Here is a 20,076-nt window from a genome sequence, read left to right on the forward strand (position 1 = left end):
GGGCAGGTGGTGCTGGGGCCGTGCCCGGGTGCTGCTTTGGGGCCATCTCAGCTTCCTGACAGCTGCCAGCCCAGGGCCAGAGCTGTGCCTGCCTGCGCCATGGGGACGAGGAGCTCGGGGTACGTCCCAGTCTGCAGAGGGTCAGTGGGGGGCATGGGCTGCTGGGGTGGGGGAATGGGTTGGGGCAGCTGCCGTGCTCTACTTTGTGTTGGGGCTGCAGGGCAGGGCTGAGCTCAGGTAGGTCTCTGCACTTTTTGGAACAAATTTTGTCTTTTCTGGGGGCAGAGCTCATCATCTTAGAACAAATTGCCTCTAATCTTAGGTTAATAGAGCACAATAAATAGCCGAGTAAAGCAAATGGAATTTCTCAGGCATTATGGCAGGAATTGCATTTCCAAGAAAAGGTTTGGAACTAAACCCATACCTCGATGTGTATCAGGGCAGCTGGGCTGCCACTGCCCCCCAGGGCACAGTCCTGGTGCTGAAAGCACAAATTGCCCAAGGGAGCCCTGCCTGGGGCTGAGGGCAGTGGGGCTCTGGGGCAGCAGGAATGCAGCCAGGGCTCATTGTGGGCATGCTGACTTGCAGTTTCAGTGAAATGCTTGACAAGGGTGTGCTGGAGATGCGCTGAACGCCTATCTCAGCTGGGAAGGGTCTGTTGTGTGTTCTGATGGCTGCTGGTGATAAATGAGCATTCCCATGCCGTGGGATGTGGCTGACACTCTGCACAGAAGTGCTGCTTCTGCTCCTGCCCTGTCCCTCCACAGGGACAAGCAGCTGCTTCCCCCACAAGCCCTATTCCGCTTGATTTCCACGTGTTTCTTCTCCCTGTTGATGTTCTAACTGCTAACTGGTCTACTTGTCCCCAGAGGAGAGCTCTGTCACCAGCATTCCCTTTTATCCATCAGTGTTTTTTCTATTGCCCTGAGATGGTGCCATGCAGATGAACTCATGCTGCTGCTGTCCCCGGCACCAGGGGGATGAGGAGGGGCTCCTGGGTTCCCAGCCCAGGCTTGGCTCTGCCTGCAGCCACCCTGGGGCAGGAGGGATGCACTTGCTAACTAAAACCTTTATATCCCATATAAAATGTTATCCCAGCTATCGTGCCTGAGGCAGTCGTTTCCTCTCTGTGCATTTTCCTTTGGTACAGGAGAGTACTTTGCAAAGTGAAAACCCAGCTTTGCAACCTGACAAGCAGCTCCCAAAGGGTTCCACGCTGGCTGCCAAACAGCAGGACTACGGGGTTGGGGGTTGGGGGTTCCCCTGAGCTCCCCCTGAGCTTTGTTTATGGTTCCTCTGTGTGAGTGCAGCAGCTGCTGCCCCATCAATCACAGCTCAGTGTGTCTGGGTGCAGGCAGCGCCACGTGGCTGCGGGGGGAAAAGCCTGTAGGGGGGATGTGGTGTGTGATGGGTCACCGTGCACCTGGTGCTGGCTGAGGAGGAGGTCTTGATGATTGTCAGCAGTAAGAGAGCAGCATTGAAAGGACGTACCGACCACAGCAGAACAGGGGAAAGGGCCGAATCCTTGCACTTGACTCCACTATTAGCTGCAGCAGCCAGAGCAGATGAGATGTCTTGATGGGAGCATAAATCAGTGAGCGATCCCTGCTGGGCTGCAGGCAGCAGTGTGGGTTTGTAGCCCTGCTCCCGTGAACGGGGGGGGGGGCTGATTCCAGCTTTGGATGTGTGAGATGATGGGGACACATCCCGCTTGGGTCTGGGGTGAGCGGGATGGTGGTGCTTGGCTCAGGGGTGAGGCTCAGGTCTGGCAGCTCCCAGCTGTTTCCGGAATGGCCAATGAGGTATCTTAGCAACGTGGGGAATTTTCCTCTTTTTAGATCCCATCTGGTTTTTAGCAGCTTGGCTGCTCAGCATCACTGTGGTGTGGGCCGGGCTGGGCCGTGGGGCACTGCTGGCTCCTGCCAACGTCCTGCACTCACCGTCCCCATGGACGCTTTCCCCGCAGGGTGCAGGTGGAGTTCTACGTCAATGAGAACACCTTCAAGGAGCGCCTGAAGCTCTTCTTCATCAAAAACCAGCGATCGAGTGAGTGCTCTCTGCCCGCGCAGTGCTGGGGGTATGGAGCCATTGCCATCTGCTGGCAGTTGTCCCCAGCTGTCCCCAGGATGTGCCATCCCTGTGCCCTGTCCCCGTGCAGAGCTCTCAGCCCGCTTTGCCTTTGACTCTGCAGATCAGCCGCCCATTGCCCAGCATTGCTGGGAGCTATTTTCTCATTAGCTGCCTGGGGGGAGCCCACTCGTTAATTCAGAAGTGTGTGTTCCCTTCCCTCCCTGCATCCCGTTGCCTTGTTCAGCGGAGCGGGGCACAGCGGGGTGCCCTCAGGGAAGTTTTTAATGGAAATGTGATTAATTCCTCGCTTGTAATCTGAGTAATAATGCAATGCTGGGGAGGAGGCAGCCCCCCTGCTCAGCCTCCACTGCTGGCTGCCAAGGTAGAGCTTTACTGGTGCTGCTCAGGATGGGGGGGCATGGAGCCCATGGGTGCTCTGGAGATGGCTGTGCAGAGAGTGCCCCATGCAGCTGTCCCTTCTCCTCTGTACCCATGGGGCCATGCCCATGCTGTGCCACCTCCACTGCAGGTCTGAGGATCCGACTCTTCAACTTCTCCCTGAAGCTGCTCACCTGCCTGCTTTACATTGTGCGCGTGCTGCTTGACAACCCGGAGGAGGGCATAGGATGGTGAGTGCCACCCCGCCACGGTGCCACTGCATCCCCCAGAGCCCGGGCAGTGTGAGGCAATCACAGTGGGTACTCAGACACCTTCACAGCACAGTGGGTGGTTTTTGTCACTCCAGCTTCTCCTGCCCTACACCAACAGGTGGTTTAGCAATAACCGTCACTGCTTGTGGACCTTGTGCAATGGGCAATGGCAGTGGAAAAATTCGGGGCTGTGGTCATCTTTAAATGTGACCTCGATTTTGTGAGAGAGGCGACAGGGACATCTGAAGGAGTGCCATCCTAAGGGCTGTGGGTGAGCTCCCAAGGGCTGCAGGGCCACATCCCACCTGGGCTGCATGGCCAGGTGTGAACCCTGACTTCAGCTCAGCACCCACTAAATGCTGTCCCAGCGTCCTTGAAGACACTTCTGCTAAATCCTATTGAAGTGTTTGGGAGGCAAATGCATTTTTCCATTAGATCCCCAGGGTGACAGACAATCACACGCAGCAGCTTCGCTCTGGGTTTTGGTATAAACCTATTTTTGTTGTGTCCTTGCTTTGTTTGTGTCACGCACAGATATTTATTTTTTTCAGAGTTAGGACACTGTGAGAATTAGCAGCTGAATTTTCTCTTTGTAAAGGTTCCAGACATGTTGCCCCCAAAGTGTTTCCCAACCAGCTGAGTGTGAGCTGCTGGTAGGAGGTTAAGGTCCTCCAGAAAGCACAGGGATGAGGGGACCAGCGAGTCCAAACCCATGGGACATTGTGCTAGGGCCTCTCCTAATGCCAGGACAGATGGGAGATAGTGTCCCATGAGCTGGAGAGCCAAACCCACACCCCCCATCCATCCCTCTGTCCCTCTGCTGTCCTGCTGACTGCTCTCCCCTGGTTTCTGTGTCTTTTGCCCAGCTGGGAATGCGAGAAGCAGAACTACACCCTCTTCAATCAGTCCACCAAGATCAACTGGTGAGCGGTGGGAGGCTCTTAGTGTGGGGCCCAGCTCTGCCCTGGGTGGGGTGATGGGCACAGAGCACTCAGTGGTGAACTGGAGCTGCTGGGTGGGATGGAAGCTGGGCTGGTATCCTGCAGGTGTTTATGGAGATGTGCATCCACTTGCCCCACTTGTGCATGGTTTGAGAATTACAGTCGTCCTATCACTGCCCCTTGAGGTGTGGGATGAGCCAAAAAGAGACCTTCCCAGCCCCAGCCTTTGTTTTGTGAGGCTCCCATCCACCTCTGTGAGCACTGGGGATGGTTGGAGCCTGTTTCAGGCTTTGCATGGGGCAATTCCAGAAGCAACTCTGGCATGGAGGAGACATCAGAGGTGGACTCAGGCTGGTGGTCAGCAGAAGGAGAGGAACTGCTGTTGTTTGGATCCTCATGGGATGTTCTTTGCAGGTCACACATCTTCTGGGTGGACAGAAAGCTGCCACTGTGGGCTGTCCAGGTGAGCAGTGGGCTGTGTGAGGCTGGGCAGCAGCTCCTGGGGCAATCACACGCCTGCCTTAAGCAGGTGCAGGGAATCTAATTGAGGTTTTAGTGCACAAAAGCCACAGGTGCTGGTGCAGAGTCCTGAGCAGCTCTCCTCATCTGTGCCCACAGGTCAGCATTGCCCTGATCAGCTTTCTGGAGACCATGCTGCTCATCTATCTCAGCTACAAGGTGCGCTCCCCTGCCCCGTGCCCCAGGGGCAAACAGAGGTCTGTGCCCATTGCTACCCTCAGTCCTTGCGCCGGGTATTGCTGTCCCCAATTTCACCACCCCCCACTGATTGAGGTGCTTGGGAAGGAATAACTTGGGAAGTTTTGTTGCCAGCACCACATCTCAACCCATCAGAAAAGCATAGCATCTCTCTGGCTGCGCTGCATCTTTCCCTGTGTAGTAGGGCTGGGGCACTGGGAGCATGTAATTGGCCTTTGGCACACTTTCAAGCATTTTAATTAATTATTCTTACTTTTAATTTTTCAGGGGAACATCTGGGAGCAGATTTTCCGCATTTCTTTCATCCTTGAGATGATCAACACAGTGCCCTTCATTATCACAGTGCGTGTTCCCCAACCTCATGTTAAAGCAGCTTTAAGTTTAATACTGTGCTACAGTTTTGGTGGGGAAATAAGGAAAGCCACCTGATATCTGGCTAAGTGGTACTTAAAGCTGATTTTGTTTTTGGTAAAGAACCCTGATTTTTCTGAGTCCTTTACCCGTCAACTTCCTTTTGTAGATATTTTGGCCTCCCCTGCGGAATTTGTTCATTCCTGTCTTTCTGAACTGCTGGCTTGCCAAGTACGCCTTGGAGAACATGATAGTAAGTGATGCATCCCTATGGGCATTCCATCTCCTCTGCTCGAGCAACAAATTGTGCCTGAGCCCTGGCAGAGAGCGCCGTCCCACCCCCAGGGAGCAGATTGCCAGCAGCATGTCAGGCACTGGAATGGAGCCTGAAGGGCTGAAGCTCGACTGCGCTGTGGTTGGACACAGCCTCCCTCAACCACACCTTTGTCCTCCCTCAGAATGACCTGCACCGTGCCATCCAGAGGACACAGTCTGCCATGTTCAACCAGGTGCTCATCCTCATCTGCACCCTCCTGTGTCTCGTCTTCACTGGGTGAGTGCTGCACCTCGTGCCACCCAACTGCCCTTCTGCCACTGTGCATCCTAACAGCTGGTTTTAGAGGTCGTGGGGCCCTATTAATTAACAACGCCCTTCGCCCTGTGCTTTGAAACCAGCACCTTCCGTACTGCAGCCCTGCTCCTGGCTTTGCACTGAGCTCTGAATCAGTTTTCCTCATTGGTCTGAATTTGGAGCAAATAATACCAATTAAATTGCTGAGAGGACAGGAAATTAAGCTTTTAGGCTCACAAGCCTTTGATAATAAAGGCAGTCTTCTCAGATGAGTGGTGAATGCAATTTCTGGGCTCTGAAGGGCTCCTCACCCCAATGCCTCCTGCTCGCTGCAGCTATAGATGCATTTCTTTGACGCTCGTGCTTGGCACAGTGGCTTTGGAGCCATGACAGCTCATGGCCCCCTGCTTCTCCCTGCAGTACCTGCGGCATCCAGCATTTGGAGAGAGCGGGAGAGAAGCTCTCCCTCTTCAAATCCTTCTACTTTTGCATCGTCACCTTTTCCACTGTGGGCTATGGGGATGTGACACCCAAGATCTGGCCTTCCCAGCTCCTTGTTGTCATCATGATCTGTGTTGCACTGGTTGTGCTGCCGCTGCAGGTGAGAGCGTGGCCATGGAAGGGTGCAGAGCCTGCACTGGGCACGGTGTTGTCCCCGTGTCCCTGGCACTGTCAGCCACCCAGTGGGGGCACTGAGGGCATTCCCTGGTGCTGGGACACCAACTCTGCCCTCTGCTTGCAGTTTGAGGAACTCGTCTACTTGTGGATGGAGAGGCAGAAGTCAGGGGGCAACTACAGCCGGCACCGCGCCCAGACAGAGAAGCACGTCGTGCTGTGTGTCAGCTCACTCAAGATTGACCTCCTCATGGACTTCCTCAATGAGTTCTATGCCCACCCAAGACTGCAGGTGAGGGCTGGGTGCACGCCCATATGTGCTCCTTCTACACTTGACCCTCAACACTTGTCCTTCAATGCTTGTCTTTGCTGGGCATGGCGGGGTCACATCACCTGTTTGATCCACCCCATTTTTATGTCCAGGACGTGGCAAGAACCTCGATGGATTTCTCTAGCCGTAAGGATGCCCACGGGGCTGCCTGCCTGCCGAGTGACACGAGCCTCTCTCTTCCAGGACTACTACGTGGTGATCCTCTGCCCCACGGAGATGGACATCCAGGTGCGGCGGGTGCTGCAGATCCCTCTGTGGTCACAGCGGGTGATCTACCTGCAGGGCTCTGCGCTGAAGGACCAGGACCTCATGAGAGCCAAGTGAGCATTGGGGTGGGGGCGGCAGGTGGCCATGGGAAGGGTCTTCCTGCAGCCACCCCACTGTGCTGCTGAATGGGTGATGATGGCCGTCCTGTCCCCTCTATGGGCTGAGTGCTGCATGGACTCTGCTCTCTGCTTCCAGGATGGACAACGGGGAAGCCTGCTTCATTCTCAGCAGCCGGAATGAGGTGGACCGCACGGCAGCGGTGAGCAGCTCGTCCCAGGCATGGAAGCGTTGGAGGAAATGAGCTCTCAGAAGATAGCGCATGCTTTCCTCTTTCATTAGGACCACCAAACCATCCTGAGAGCCTGGGCCGTGAAAGATTTTGCCCCAAACTGCCCTCTCTATGTGCAGATCCTAAAGCCGGAGAACAAGTTTCATGTCAAGTTTGCTGGTGAGTCCCCAGGGCTGGCCCCCTCCACAAGGCCTGGTGCTCCCTGCAAGGCTCCTGCATCCTCAGGCCCAGCGAGGGGTGCTTTTGGCTCTGTGATGATTGAATGAGTCTCTGTCTCATCTCTAGGGCCAGTACTGCTGGTGATCTGTGTTGAGTGCTGCTTGGGTTGGCCACCCCAAAAACCCCTGGCAACGTGAGCAGAGGCGTGAGGCATCCCAGCAGCAGCTTTGTTTCCTTGCAGATCACGTCGTCTGTGAGGAGGAGTGCAAGTACGCCATGCTGGCGCTCAACTGCGTCTGCCCCGCCACCTCCACGCTCATCACGCTGCTGGTGCACACCTCCCGTGGGCAGTGAGTGCTGGGGGCACAGCCATTCCCCTGGGGATCCTTCCCATGGAACGCCCATCCCCAATTACAGCCCTGGGTTCTCTGGGTTGAGTGGTGCTGGGGCACTGCAGCATCCCTGGGTTGGTTTGCTGGAGGGCAGCAGTACAGCTCCTCATTTGTATCAGACAGATCCTGCTGGCAGGAAGCAGAATGCACAGACTGTGCAGAGCCAGAGCCTGCGGGGTGTTCTGTGAGTTTACATAGAGCTCAGCTGGAAGCAGCTCCGTGTGGTGCTGACATGGGCCCTTTGCACCTTGGTGGAGCCAGAAATCACTGAATTTTGGGTGACATGACATCAGAGGGTTACAAAACTCCATCCCAGAGTGTGTCTCACCGCACGCTTTCAGCTGTTTGCCAACACTGGCTCTCAACGCTGTCTCTGCAGCTCCACCAGGAGCCCTCATTAAATACAAACGCAATTAGAACCAGAAATCAGAAGGAGCTCAGCCCACACCTGCTGAACCGACAGCTCTTCTCGCAGCACCCTGAGGGTTCCTTGAGGCCCTGCTGGCTGCAGGTCCATCCCTCCACACTGCTGTCATTTCAGAGAGGGCCAGGAGTCCCCGGAGCAGTGGCAGAGGATGTACGGGCGCTGCTCGGGCAATGAAGTCTACCACATCCGCATGGGTGACAGCAAGTTCTTCATGGAGTACGAGGGGAAAAGCTTCACCTACGCCGCCTTCCACGCGCACAAGAAGTGAGGGCAGGGGTGCGGGGCTGGGGCCAGCGCTTGGAGTGCCTCATGCTGGGAGGAGGCTTTGCTCCAATGCCTGCATGGTGGTCCCATCACAGGTACGGTGTCTGCCTGATCGGCATCCGCAGGGAGGAGAACAAGAGCATCCTGCTGAACCCCGGCCCACGGCACATCATGGCCGCGTCTGACACCTGCTTCTACATCAACATCACCAAGGAGGAGAACTCTGCCTTTATCTTCAAGCAGGAGGAGAAGCAGAAGAAGAAGGGCTTTGCAGGCAGGGGCACCTATGATGGCCCTTCCCGCCTGCCCGTGCACAGCATCATCGCCAGCATGGGTGAGTCTGGGGGGCTCCTGCGCATATCGCTCCCACATCCCTGCTCCTGGCATCCTAGCTGCTCTCAGCAAGCCCTGAAACCATCATTAGAGCTTGTGATGTCCGTTATCATTTATGATATTTGTCTGCAGAAATCCCTCAAGCCCTGCCTGGAAGGATAAATGCTGTTGGCCGCATCTTAAATCATTTTTATGATTCCCAACCTGACGGGTGGCGTGATTTGCTCTGCAGCGAGCGGTGCATTTTCTCAAATGAAAAATGCCATGAGTCATTACTTCCAGCTTGCATCTGGGGAGACCAAGTTCTGGGGTTGTCTGGAGAGGCTGCGCTGCGATGGCAGATTGTATTTTAGGCAAATAATTTATGCATATATACTCATGCACAGCTCTTTGCATGATTATCCCACAGCAAGCCACAGAGCACTTTGCTGAGTAGAGCTCATCAAGGTTCTTGTTACGTGGCTTGCTCACAGAGGGACTTTTTGCAAAAAGGGGAACAAGAAGTGAAATGGTGTGAGGAGGTTCAGCAGGTGCAGATCCATGGCTGCAGGAATGTGCCCAGCTCCTGTGCTGTGCTCACTGGGAAACTGATGGCTTTCATAGCCAAAGATAATGGGTGAAGATTGAGATGAAAGCTTCAGGTTGGGTTTCCAACTGAGAGCAAAGACTCGATGGCCTCGGTCAACACTCTGTAAATACGTTTGGATTTTAGAAGGGGCTGGTGGTGGATGGGGTCCCAGCGGGGCTCAGTGGTGCCATGCTCTGCTGGCCCTGCTCCCTTCCCCTCCTTATAGAGCGCTGTGCTTCCCCCCACTGCGTCCAGGTACAGTGGCCATGGACCTGCAGAACACTGAGTGCCGCCCCACCAACAGCAGCAAGCTGGCGCTGCCGGCAGAGAACGGCTCAGGCAACCGCCGGCCCAGCATCGCACCCGTGCTCGAGCTGGCTGACACCTCATCCCTGCTGCCCTGCGACCTGCTCAGCGACCAGTCGGAGGATGAGATGACACAGTCAGACGAGGAGGGCTCAGCGGTGGTGGAGTGAGTCGCACACGTTCGGTCAGGGCAGAGGCACAGCTCCTTGCAGGTGATGGGGCCGTTGCAGATGGCTTTCTCCACGTCATTACAGCGCTGGGATTTCCCTCTGCTGCAGGTACGTGAAGGGTTACCCACCCAATTCCCCATACATCGGCAGCTCACCAACCCTATGCCACCTCCTGCCTGAGAAAGCCCCGTTCTGCTGCCTGCGGCTGGACAAGGTGAGCAGTGTGCTGCCCAGGGCTGTGCCGGGAGAAGCTGGGCACTGCCACGGGTCCCAGCTGCCTCCCTCCCACAGGGCTGCAAGCACAACAGCTTTGAAGACGCCAAGGCCTATGGCTTTAAGAACAAGTTGATCATCGTGTCGGCAGAGACCGCTGGCAATGGGCTGTATAACTTCATCGTCCCGCTGCGTGCCTACTATCGGTCTCGCAAAGAGTTGAACCCAATTGTGTTGCTTCTGGACAACAAGCAAGTACTTCTCTGCAGTGCTTTCTCTTGCACCGAGCCCTTCCCTGTGTTACCATGGGCACTGCACATGGCATGGGGCAGGAGCATGACAGTCTTGGGCTGTGCATCACCTTGTTTGTTGGGTTTCTGAACCCTGTTCCTTTCTGTTGCTCTTCTTGCAGACCAGAGCACCACTTTCTGGAAGCCATCTGTTGTTTCCCCATGGTTTATTACATGGAAGGCACCATTGACAAGTAGGTGTTCCGGTCTGTGGCTGTTGTTAATTATAGGATGGTCTTAGACATGTTGCATTCACCCCAATCCGCAACCCCATACCTTCCCATTCCATGGGGAGACAAGGGCTGGCCATGGCAGCCCCCACTGTCGGCTTCTCACCTTGTTGAGTCCATGTGGGAGATGGGTGTTGGCGCTGGGCTGGTGGCCAGGAGCAGCTGGGCTGGCTGCAGCGCTGTGCATCGCAGCGTGCTGCTTCCCCATGTCGTTTCCAAGGGCTGACCCCTGCGCTCTTCTCTTTGGGAACTGCCCAGCCTGGACAGCCTGCTGCAGTGCGGCATCATCTACGCTGACAACCTGGTGGTTGTGGACAAGGAGAGCACCATGAGTGCTGAGGAGGATTACATGGCGGATGCAAAGACGATTGTCAACGTCCAGACCATGTTCAGGTGAAGAGGGCCGGCAGTCCTATCCCATCATCTTCTCACTCATCCTGCCCCATCTATCCCATTCCCTCCCATCCTATTCCATCCCATCCCTCCTTTGGGTTCTGCCTCAGCAGGAAGTGAGCCCAAGAGCCCATAGGTGCTGTGAGCTGCCAGGATGACACCCAGGTTCCGCTAATTCTGATCTTGGATGGGCGCAGGGGAATCTTTTGTGTTCCTCAAGCTTTAAATGCAGGGATTCCTCCCTTCCAAGCTGGCTGATGAACAACATGTCTCTTCCCACTGCAGGCTCTTTCCCAGCCTCAGCATCATCACAGAGCTGACCCATCCCTCCAACATGAGGTTCATGCAGTTTAGAGCAAAGGACAGCTACTCCTTAGCCCTTTCCAAGCTAGAGAAAGTAAGTGAAAGCTTTGCTTTCTGGGAATTCGGTGCTGGGAGTCACTAATCCTGAGTTTGTTGCGTTCCTGTGCTCCTCCACCCGCTGCACTGTGCATCCATCCAACATAACCTGCAGCAAACAAATGTGTGGGTGGGTGATTTTGGGGCCGTCTGCCTCTTCCTACGTGTTTATGTGTTTCTTGGCGGCTGGAGGTTGTGCTGCTTTGCCTGCTGCTATGTTGGGAGCGGGGCAGTGACTGAACGGGTGCAGGGATGCTCCAAGGAGGAGGCCGCTGGGCACAGCACTGTGCCTGCAGCAGTGTCACTGTGCTGAGATCTCCTGAAAAGAGCAAACATCCCCAAGGCAGCGAGGCACATGGATGCACCACATCCAGCCCGTAGCAAAATAAAGCCATGATGCCTCACACGTTTCCATGGAGAAAAAAATACTTCTTTCACCACAAAGCCCTCTTTCCCTGCCTCCCTCCTGGCACGCCCAGCAGAGATGCTCGGCTGCTGTCCTCCCGCTCAGGTGAGCTTTCAAGGCCGCGTGGATTGTCTTTCCTCTTCCAGAAAGAGCGTGAGAATGGCTCCAACCTGGCCTTCATGTTCCGCCTGCCCTTCGCTGCGGGGAGGGTCTTCAGCATCAGCATGCTGGACACGCTGCTCTACCAGGTGGGGGGGGCTCTGGGGGCACGGCTGCCTGCTGGCACATACTGGGGTTGACATTTCCTCCCCTCCTGCAGTCATTTGTCAAGGACTACATGATCACCATCACCCGGCTGCTGCTGGGCCTTGACACTACACCAGGCTCTGGCTACCTCTGTGCGGTAGGTGCTGCTGCAGGGCATGTGCGTGGGGGCTGCGGGATGTGAGGCTCTCTGAGAGAGGCAAAATGGAGCAGAACGGGGCAGAACATTGCTCTCTGTATCATACATGGGCAACCTCAGCACTGCCAAGAGCACTAATGTTATAAAATCGCTGAGTCTTTTTGGTTGGAAAAGACCCTTAAGGTCATCAAGTCCAACTCTTGGCCAACGCTGCCACGTCCACCACTCAGCCGTATCCCTCAGCGCTACACCCACATGTCCTGCTCCTGGTCTGTTTGTGGCGCTCTGGGGTTGGCATCGGTGCATTTGGGCACTGTTCTGGTTCTGAAGGCAGTTGCTGTTCATCCCCAGATGAAGATCACAGAGGATGACCTGTGGATCCGCACCTACGGGCGCCTCTTCCAGAAGCTCTGCTCCTCCAGTGCTGAGATCCCCATCGGCATTTACCGGACGGAGTCGCACATGTTCGCCACCTCCGAGGCAAGGGGCAGCACGTGTGGGAAGGGCAGCAGCATTCCTGTCCCAACCCACACCCGGGGGGCTCCTGTCTGTGTGTGAGCACAGTGCAAATGCTCAGCCCTCAATGAGCAGCGCTGGCAGGCGATGCAGCACTGAGCGGTTGTTGAATTACCAGGGGATGCTGCACAGCAAGGATGCTCATTTCCTGGCTGACACTTTTTCCCCTTTTTCTTCCCCCAAATGCAGCCCCATGACATCAGAGCACAGGTGAGTAATGCTTGCACCCAGACCTGGGATTATCGGTTCTGCTGTCGGCCCCTGCAGTGCACGTGTGGGCGGTGTCAGGGATGGTTTTCCTCGGGCAAGATGTCCCCCACAGCACCAGCAAACAGCCAGAAGGTGTAATTACTGGGAGAGGGAGCAGGATCCGGGCTCCGCTGTGAATATCTTTGGTTTTCAGCTTTGTGGAGGCAGCTGCAGGGTGCTGAAAGCTGACATTTAGCTCAGTGCAATCCCCATTCATCCTTAGAGGTGCTTTATCCCCTTTATTAATAAATCAGTGCTTACCAGCGGAGCTCTCTGTAGCAGAGGTGCGGCAGCAGGTCTGCTGCGATGTGCCAGTGAGGAAGGTGAGGGCAGGAAGGAACGGCGCTGATGGAGATGCGGTCCCTGCTGCCCCCCATTGGCTGCTGGCATTCCGGAGCCCCCATCCCAGAGCTGCTGCCCAGGTGCTTTAGCAGCACGGGGACGCTGTGCTGGCAGTGCACGGCTAAGAGATGGGACCCCGTCCCAGAGCAACTCCCGTTAGGTGGCCCCGCGGTCCCCGTCACCGGCCGGGCTTCCAGTCACAGATCTCCATCAACGTGGAGGACTGCGAGGATACAAAGGATGTGAAGGAGCACTGGGGCATCAAGACGGGCCACCACAGGAACTCGTGCTCCAGTGACCAGTCTGAGCACCCGCTGCTGCGGCGCAAGAGCATGCAGTGGGCACGCCGGCTGAGCAGGAAGGGCAACAAGCACTCCAGCAAGACAGCCGAGTGGATCAGCCAGCAGCGGCTCAGCCTGTACCGCCGCTCCGAGCGGCAGGAGCTGTCCGAGCTCGTCAAGAACCGCATGAAGCACCTGGGCTTGCCAACCACCGGCTATGGTAAGTGATGTGCGGTCGTGCTTCCCTGCGGCGAGGCGGCCCCGTGGGCTCCGCAGGTAAATCCCCATTCCTTGCGCCCGAGCCCTGCAGGTGCTGCTGGACCCGTCTGTGGATGCTGCACAGCAGTGCTGTGCACATCGCTCCCGGGGTGGCTGCTGTGGGGTCTGTGCCTACAGGAGCTGTGCCTGTGATGTGTGGGGAGCCTTGAGCACGCAGGGCCACCTAATCATAGAGCAATAGAATGGTTGGGTTGGAAGAGACCTCTGAAATCATCCAGTTCCAACCTCCTGCCATGGGCAGGGTTGCCAACCGCTAAAGCAGGCTGCCCAAGGCCCCGGGTTGGCTCTGTTTTGGGTCAGCTCATCCAAATCCTGATGCTGTGCCCCACATTTCTGCAGGGCTGGTGCTGCAGCTCCGCGCTGTCACTGCGCTGTATCTCAGGAGCATCTGGCAGGGCTGGGCAGGCTTGGTGGTGTGCGATGGCCGCGTGTGTCACTGTGCTTCCTGCTGACCCACATCTTTCTGGTGGGGACCACAGCCCCGTGCTGATGCCGGAGTCTGTGTGCCCGCACCTGCCCCGTGGTTACGGTGAAGTCCTTCGCACATGGCTTTCCTGGTTCGTTTTGTCTTTCTGCCCTGTGAGCCATCCCGTGCTGCCTCCTGTCTACTCCATGCCAGACCCCTTCCATCACCGCAGCCGGGCCCTGAGCACCGAGCACCAAGCCCAGCTGGGGTTTTGCTGCCCGCAGCTGGGAGAGTGGGGGAAATACGGATCGATGCGGGGAAACAGAGGGCACACAGGAGTGCTGGGGGCACGTGGCAGCCGCTCCATGGAGGGGAAGATGGGGACAGCATTGCTGGTTCAGCTGCACACTTGGCACTGTGGCCTGCGGATGATGCAGCACTGAGATCTGGTTTAGGGAACCTGCTTTGGCAGCGGGGTTGGTCTCGATGATCTCTAGAGGTCCCTTCCAACCCCTACAATTCTGTGATTCTGTGAGACTGAGCTCTTTGTCCCTTCTCCCAAAAGTTTCCTTGGCTCTCTTTGCTCTGTATCACTCTGCTGATGACAGTCGGTGCCGCCATGCTGGTACAGCTGGTCTGCTCAGTGCAGCTCTGGGGCTCCGGCTGGGACGTGCGCGGGCACCGGGGCACGGCTGGCATCGGTGTGCTTGGTGGTTGGAAGGACACTGACTGCCTGCTCTCCTTGCCTTTATCTTTTGCTCCTTTATTGCCAAAGTGCAGCAGCTCGTCTCTAATATTTGCCAAATCATAGCTTGCTGACCTCTCTCTCTCTTTCTGTTTATGTCTGTGCCTTTCCCTGTATGTTCTGTAGAGGATGTAGCAAATTTAACAGCCAGTGATGTGATGAATCGGGTAAACCTGGGATATTTGCAAGGTAATGCTCACTCCCTGGGAGTCACGCGTGCCTCACGGCGTGCAGCGTACAACAAGATCATGCCAGCTGAGCCCAATCCACACCCTTGCCAGTTTTCACCTCAGATACTCAATCCTTTCACACTCCTTTGTTGGGTGGAGCTGGAAAACAAAAGGCACTGCACTGCAGCTGCAGGGCTCCCTGATGGCAGGAGAGAAAATGCAGGGACCCTTTGGAACCGATGCGAGGAAATCACATCCCTCAGCTGTTACTGATAGTGACCTCCTTGCATTGCTCTGTAGGTTGACTTTGGCCTGCAAAGCCTGGAGCAGTTCAAGGAGGGGGTTTCTGTCTGCTGCTGCTGAGCAAAGCAGTGCGGGAAGGCATCGTTTGCAGCTTTGTCCCCGGTTGGTTTGGGGTGCAGAACCCGCCTGTCCCTGCAGTCACCCCCAGACCCTGGGGAGAGGCTCAGGGTGAAGGGACTCAGCACCCAGTGCTCAGCGCGCAGCTTCATGCAGAGGGGCTCTGGAGAGCCCAGGGGCAGCTGTGGCCTTGCTGGGCTGTGGTTCAGGCTTTGCCAGCCCATGCTTAAGGTGAAAAGTTGGCATTTTCCTACAGACCGTGTCCAGCCTCAGAGCCCCAGCCCAGCTGTGGCTCATGGAAGCCCTACACAACATATTGCCAGCAACTGCCAGGGCTGCGCAGAGCTCAGGGATGGTGTTCCCCCCCCTTGGTTGTGTTCTGGCACAGCTGTGAGCCACCCCACCAGTGCCCTTCTGCAGTGTGAGCACCATGGTGTAGGTGCAGGAGCTCTGGATCCCCTCCTCCCAAAATTATATGGGGGTGCCAGTGGGGACAAGATGATGGCAATACACGTGGTGGGTTCAGCAGTGCTGCATGGGGGTCAGGAAAAGGTGCTTCCATGGTGAAGGAGAACCTGTGTGCCCCAGGAACCCCCCCTCCATTACGGCACATCCCATGCATCCCTGGCTCTGTGTGCACCCCAGCACTGCCACCCCCATCCCCGCTGCACTGTAGGGCTGAGCACTGGGACGGCTGAGAGCTGTCAGCCCTGTGGTCTGGGGAGCAAGCAGGGGGTGAGCAGCAAAAAGCCGATGGGCAGGAAAGAGGAGGGGTCTGCGTGTAGACCTGCCCTGTGTTCCCCATCTTCTCATTGCACGGGGGGGGCCATGCACTGTTGGCGTCCCAGTGCACAACCCTGCAGCAAGCCCATGTCTGTCTGTCCCCTGCTGTCTGTCCCCTGTCCTGTCCATCACATGCCCTCGCTGTGCTCCCGCTGCTGCTTGTTCCCAGCACCTGCTTCCCCCCATGATCTTGTTTGGCAGCGAAGGGCCCCGAGTGTCCCAGTGCTCCGTTGGGCATCACCGCAGCTCCACCATTCAGAGCCATTCCTGAGTGGTGCTGGGGGCTCTGGGATGCCGCAGTGATGTCCTGCAGGCAGAAGGGCATGGTGCCTCAGCCACATGCTGCTTGGTGCTCATAGGTGCAACAAGGGAAGAAGGTGGCAAAGCGTGGTCACAGCCCTGGGGGGGTTTGTCTGCCCTGACCCGGTGCTCGTTGTGCTGTACTTAATGCAGCAAGACTAACGTGTTTCGTTTTTTGTGCTCAAACAAGGTAAGACGTTTTTTTTTTTTTCTCATTTCTTTTTGGGGGTTGATTTTTGAAGTGAAAAGTCTGTGAGGCTCCAGCCTGTGCCGTGGCTGGGAGCGGCTGCGGGGCTGCAGGAGGAGGCGGTGGTGCTCTCAGTGGCACAGCCATGCTAAAGGACCTGGTGCTGTCCTCAGGGGCCAGCTGTGACCCTACCCAGCCTGATGCTTGGAGCTCTGCAGTGGGGCTGCCAGGGCATCCGCTGGGCTGCCCTTTGGGGTGTCCATGGGAGCGCCCATTGGGGCATCCATCAGGGTGTCCATCGGGTGTCCATCAGGGCGCTCCACCAGCCCTGCCCACCATCCCCTTCTCTCCTCCGGCAGATGAGATGAACGACCACCAGAACACTTTGTCCTATGTCCTGATCAACCCACCCCCAGACACACGGCTGGAGCTGAACGACATCGTGTACGTGTCGCCCCTTCCTCCCCGCACAACCCCCAATCCCACCCCAAACCCAGGATTCCCAGCCTTGGTGCAGGCACACGGCACACTCCACACCCCGCTCTGTGCCCTGCAGGTACCTGATCCGCTCCGACCCGCTGGCACACGTGGCCAACGATGGGCACAGCCGCAAGAGCAGCTGCAGCAACAAGCTGGGCCCCTGCAACCCCGAGACGCGGGACGAGACCCAGCTCTGAGCACAACCCGTGTGCTGCGGGGACAAAAGCGATGGGACGGGCGGCCAGAGGCACCACGTGGGAGTTTTTAACCTTTTATACCAATACCGCAACTAGTGAGAAAGTCTTTGCTGGTGCTGGTGGTGAGACTGGAGCTACAGCTCGGCCCGTTTGGGGGGCCCGTGTTCAGAATTGTCCCCAAATGATGCAGGCTGTTCGCATTGGATGGGGACACTGCTGAGCCAAGGGTGGCCGCTCCTCCTGCTCCTCTTTGCTGGGGCCGGGATGGATAGCCCAAATTTGGCTCTTTTACCCCAATGCTCTCCTTGCTTGTTGGCTTGTCCTGGGGGCTGCGCGGAGACAGTGGGGAAGAAAAGGACAGTGCAGCCCTTCCAGCACCCAAGCAACATCTGCAAATCCCCAAACACACCAAAAAGACAACAGTGGGACCCAAAGCCGTGCAGCACTGCTCTTTTTGCACACATCCTGGCTATGGGGACGCTGGCACCCAGTGGGGCTCAGCAGCAAAGGCACCGCTGGCTCCATGTGGTGTTGGCCTGGCCAAGGCCCCGTGCTGCCATGGATGTGCACTGGCAGCCCAACCCGACCCCCAGCTGCTTCCAGCACAACGGCAGTGGAGACCTTTCTATAGCAGAAACACGAGACGTATTTTCCATCTATTTTTGCACACCTTGCAATGGCGACGTCTAAAGGTTTTTTTTTTGTTGTTTTTTTTTTCTTTGACTGCCAAGTGAATAACCAAGTTGTTAACTTTATATACTTTTACATTCATCTACTAAAACCTCAATGTGATTTTTTATTTTTATTTTTATTTTTTTAAACAAGAAGCCTGTAAAGCACAACACAGCCCTGCCCTCCCAGCGCCGCTGCCAGGAAGGGGTTCTGCCATTCCCATCCGCCTCCCCTTCCCCCCACGACACACAATAAATGTTGTTTACAAAAACCTGCTTAAAATCACGGCACCCCACGAAGGCGCTGAGCTCCGTGCTGCCTGAGAAGGGAGGAAAACCCACAAACCCACCCAGCCAAAGCTGTGGGCTGACAGTCGGACGGTGCCTGGGCTGGCCTTGCTTCTAACGCCTATGGTTTCTGCTGCTTTGCAGCCTAGCATTGCCATCTGGCACTCAGTGGGCAGTGCAGGTGGAAATAGCCCCCACCTGAGCCCTCGGCTGCCCTGAGATGTGGGCCCAACCGAGCCATCACCCATGCTCTGTTTGATATCATTTGTTTCGCTTTTAACGATGCGTTGTTTTTTTTACATCTCTCTGGCTGCGGCAGCTCTGCGTTTTATTTATTCCTGCTCTTCAGTTGTTGTGCCAAAAAAATTAAGTAGTTCCCACAGGATAAACAGTGAGAGCAGCTGCAGCACAAAGCCAAGGGGGTTGAGCCATGTCTGACCCCACAGCGCCCCGTCCCTCCGCTGTCGGTGCACACAACCAAGCCCAGAGCTGAAGGTTTTGCATCCCATTCACCTCTAAGGGAAGGGGAAACAAAGCAGCACTGCATCCCAACCCAGTGAGGGGGCTGAGGTCATGGCTTCGGACTCGGTGATCCTTACAGACCCCTTTGAGCTCGGGATATTCCACAGTTACCCCATGCTGACCATGCAGAAGGGAACATTTTCATCTCTTTCCCTACAGTTGGCTGCACTGCGTGCCTGGGGGCAGCCCACCTCCCCACAGCACCCCAGGCACTGCAAGAGCATCCCTCGCCCTCACTGCATTCCACTGCCACTTCTGTTTGGTGAATGTACAAAGCTGTGTATTTAAGAAGAAAAAAGCTACACGTGTATAAATCAGACACCTTTTTTTTTTTTGCAGACATTATTTCTACGGTGTAAATTTATAGCTGACATTCTAATGGGATGTTGAAAGAAATATACTGTAGATATTTACCTGTGGTCAATGCAAGCCTAAGAACAAGTGTTCAGTTTTTCTAAATCCTCAGACTCGGTTACAACACAGATGTAAAAATGAGAGCATTTTATTTTTGTAATGGTTGTGGCATCAACAGAAGCTGCTGCTGCTCACCCAGGGCCGTCTTGGAACGGTGGGCGCTGTGTTGAGGCCATGCAGGAGCAGAGGAGGAGGGAGGTGCTGCACTGACTGCTTCACCCCCACAGCTCCAGCACAGCCCCAATGCACAGCAGTATTTATTTCAGGTCGCTCTCATTTGGTTTTATTTCCCCCCCCCCCCCTCCTTTCCCAATGAAATCCAATGGTTTCACCACCAGCAGTGAGTGGCACAGCTCTGGCTCTCAGCTGGCTCAAAGCTCAGCACTTTGCCCAGTGGGGAAGCAGCACCCCCCAGTCCCAGAGGGGATGCACACAGATGGCACTGCTGGCCCAGGGACGCCTCCTCTTCCCCCTTAGCTGCCCCCCTATGGGGCAGAACACAGCGCTGGGGCTCCCAGAGCAACAAAACACCCTTAGAAAAAACAGGATTCTATAAAGGATACAGAGCTGAAAGGCCCTGAGGAATGCAGACACACGAGAGAGGGCTGCAGCAGTTCCAGGTTTACTGGCATTGGGTTCTGTGGCACTAACAGCTCCATCCTCTGAACAGGGCCCACATCCCCACGCCACATCACACGTTGCAGCCCTACTGAGTATTCACACAGCCATCCCCATTTTTACCCCTCCCTCCGAACTCAGCCTTTTTACTTCCCAAGGGGGAACTGCTCTCCAGGTCAGCTCTGCCTGGGCTCCATCAGCCACAGCCAACAGAAAACGCATCCTTCCCTCTCTGAGGCCTCATTTTGGGACATGTGTTCTTGGGGTGCACTACAGACAGCCAACCGGAGATGTTTTTGTACGAATTCCCGTGAAGATGTTTCACATTTCTGTAAAGAGAAATCGAAATAAAAGAGCTGCATGCAGCAACAACAGAGAATGCTGTCTGCCTGGTGGCTGCAGCGTCCTGGGGGGGCTCTGAGTGGGAGCACAGAGCTTCTGCCAGCTGCCAGTAAGGCTGGTGAATTACTTTGTTTTCCACGACAGCTTCATGCTGTGTTACACAGCCCATGC

General features: G+C 55.9%; 1 protein-coding gene across 10 annotated transcripts in view; it reads left to right on the top strand.

Annotated features, from left to right (window-relative positions):
• KCNT1 (potassium sodium-activated channel subfamily T member 1) overlaps positions 1–19,942 on the top strand; it is a 54,385-nt gene extending 34,443 nt beyond the window's left edge. Inside the window, exons 3-32 of one of the 10 annotated variants that reach the window (XM_042879192.1) lie at positions 1,967–2,046; positions 2,600–2,699; positions 3,587–3,643; positions 4,076–4,124; positions 4,280–4,339; positions 4,646–4,720; positions 4,899–4,982; positions 5,188–5,282; positions 5,721–5,901; positions 6,043–6,207; positions 6,430–6,566; positions 6,709–6,772; positions 6,853–6,961; positions 7,203–7,311; positions 7,895–8,044; positions 8,140–8,378; positions 9,201–9,417; positions 9,530–9,635; positions 9,713–9,885; positions 10,047–10,118; positions 10,413–10,547; positions 10,833–10,944; positions 11,499–11,600; positions 11,672–11,755; positions 12,107–12,235; positions 12,461–12,481; positions 13,060–13,363; positions 14,700–14,762; positions 16,733–16,817; positions 16,930–19,942. In XM_042879192.1, the coding sequence (XP_042735126.1) occupies positions 1,967–2,046; positions 2,600–2,699; positions 3,587–3,643; positions 4,076–4,124; positions 4,280–4,339; positions 4,646–4,720; positions 4,899–4,982; positions 5,188–5,282; positions 5,721–5,901; positions 6,043–6,207; positions 6,430–6,566; positions 6,709–6,772; positions 6,853–6,961; positions 7,203–7,311; positions 7,895–8,044; positions 8,140–8,378; positions 9,201–9,417; positions 9,530–9,635; positions 9,713–9,885; positions 10,047–10,118; positions 10,413–10,547; positions 10,833–10,944; positions 11,499–11,600; positions 11,672–11,755; positions 12,107–12,235; positions 12,461–12,481; positions 13,060–13,363; positions 14,700–14,762; positions 16,733–16,817; positions 16,930–17,050 (3,478 nt within the window). In that variant the 3' untranslated portion in view covers positions 17,051–19,942. Of the gene's footprint in view, positions 1–1,966; positions 2,047–2,599; positions 2,700–3,586; positions 3,644–4,075; positions 4,125–4,279; positions 4,378–4,645; positions 4,721–4,898; positions 4,983–5,187; positions 5,283–5,720; positions 5,902–6,042; positions 6,208–6,429; positions 6,567–6,708; positions 6,773–6,852; positions 6,962–7,202; positions 7,312–7,894; positions 8,045–8,139; positions 8,379–9,200; positions 9,418–9,529; positions 9,636–9,712; positions 9,886–10,046; positions 10,119–10,412; positions 10,548–10,832; positions 10,945–11,498; positions 11,601–11,671; positions 11,756–12,106; positions 12,236–12,460; positions 12,482–13,022; positions 13,364–14,699; positions 16,818–16,929 lie in introns of those variants that run through there. The other 9 variants (XM_042879195.1, XM_042879188.1, XM_042879190.1 and 6 more) reach the window with 9 other exon arrangements.
• Positions 19,943–20,076: the final 134 nt, after the last annotated feature.

This window comes from Lagopus leucura, unplaced genomic scaffold, assembly GCF_019238085.1.
Source record: "Lagopus leucura isolate 7727_CA_CO unplaced genomic scaffold, USGS_WTPT01 Super-Scaffold_100022, whole genome shotgun sequence".
Taxonomy (NCBI): domain Eukaryota; kingdom Metazoa; phylum Chordata; class Aves; order Galliformes; family Phasianidae; genus Lagopus; species Lagopus leucura.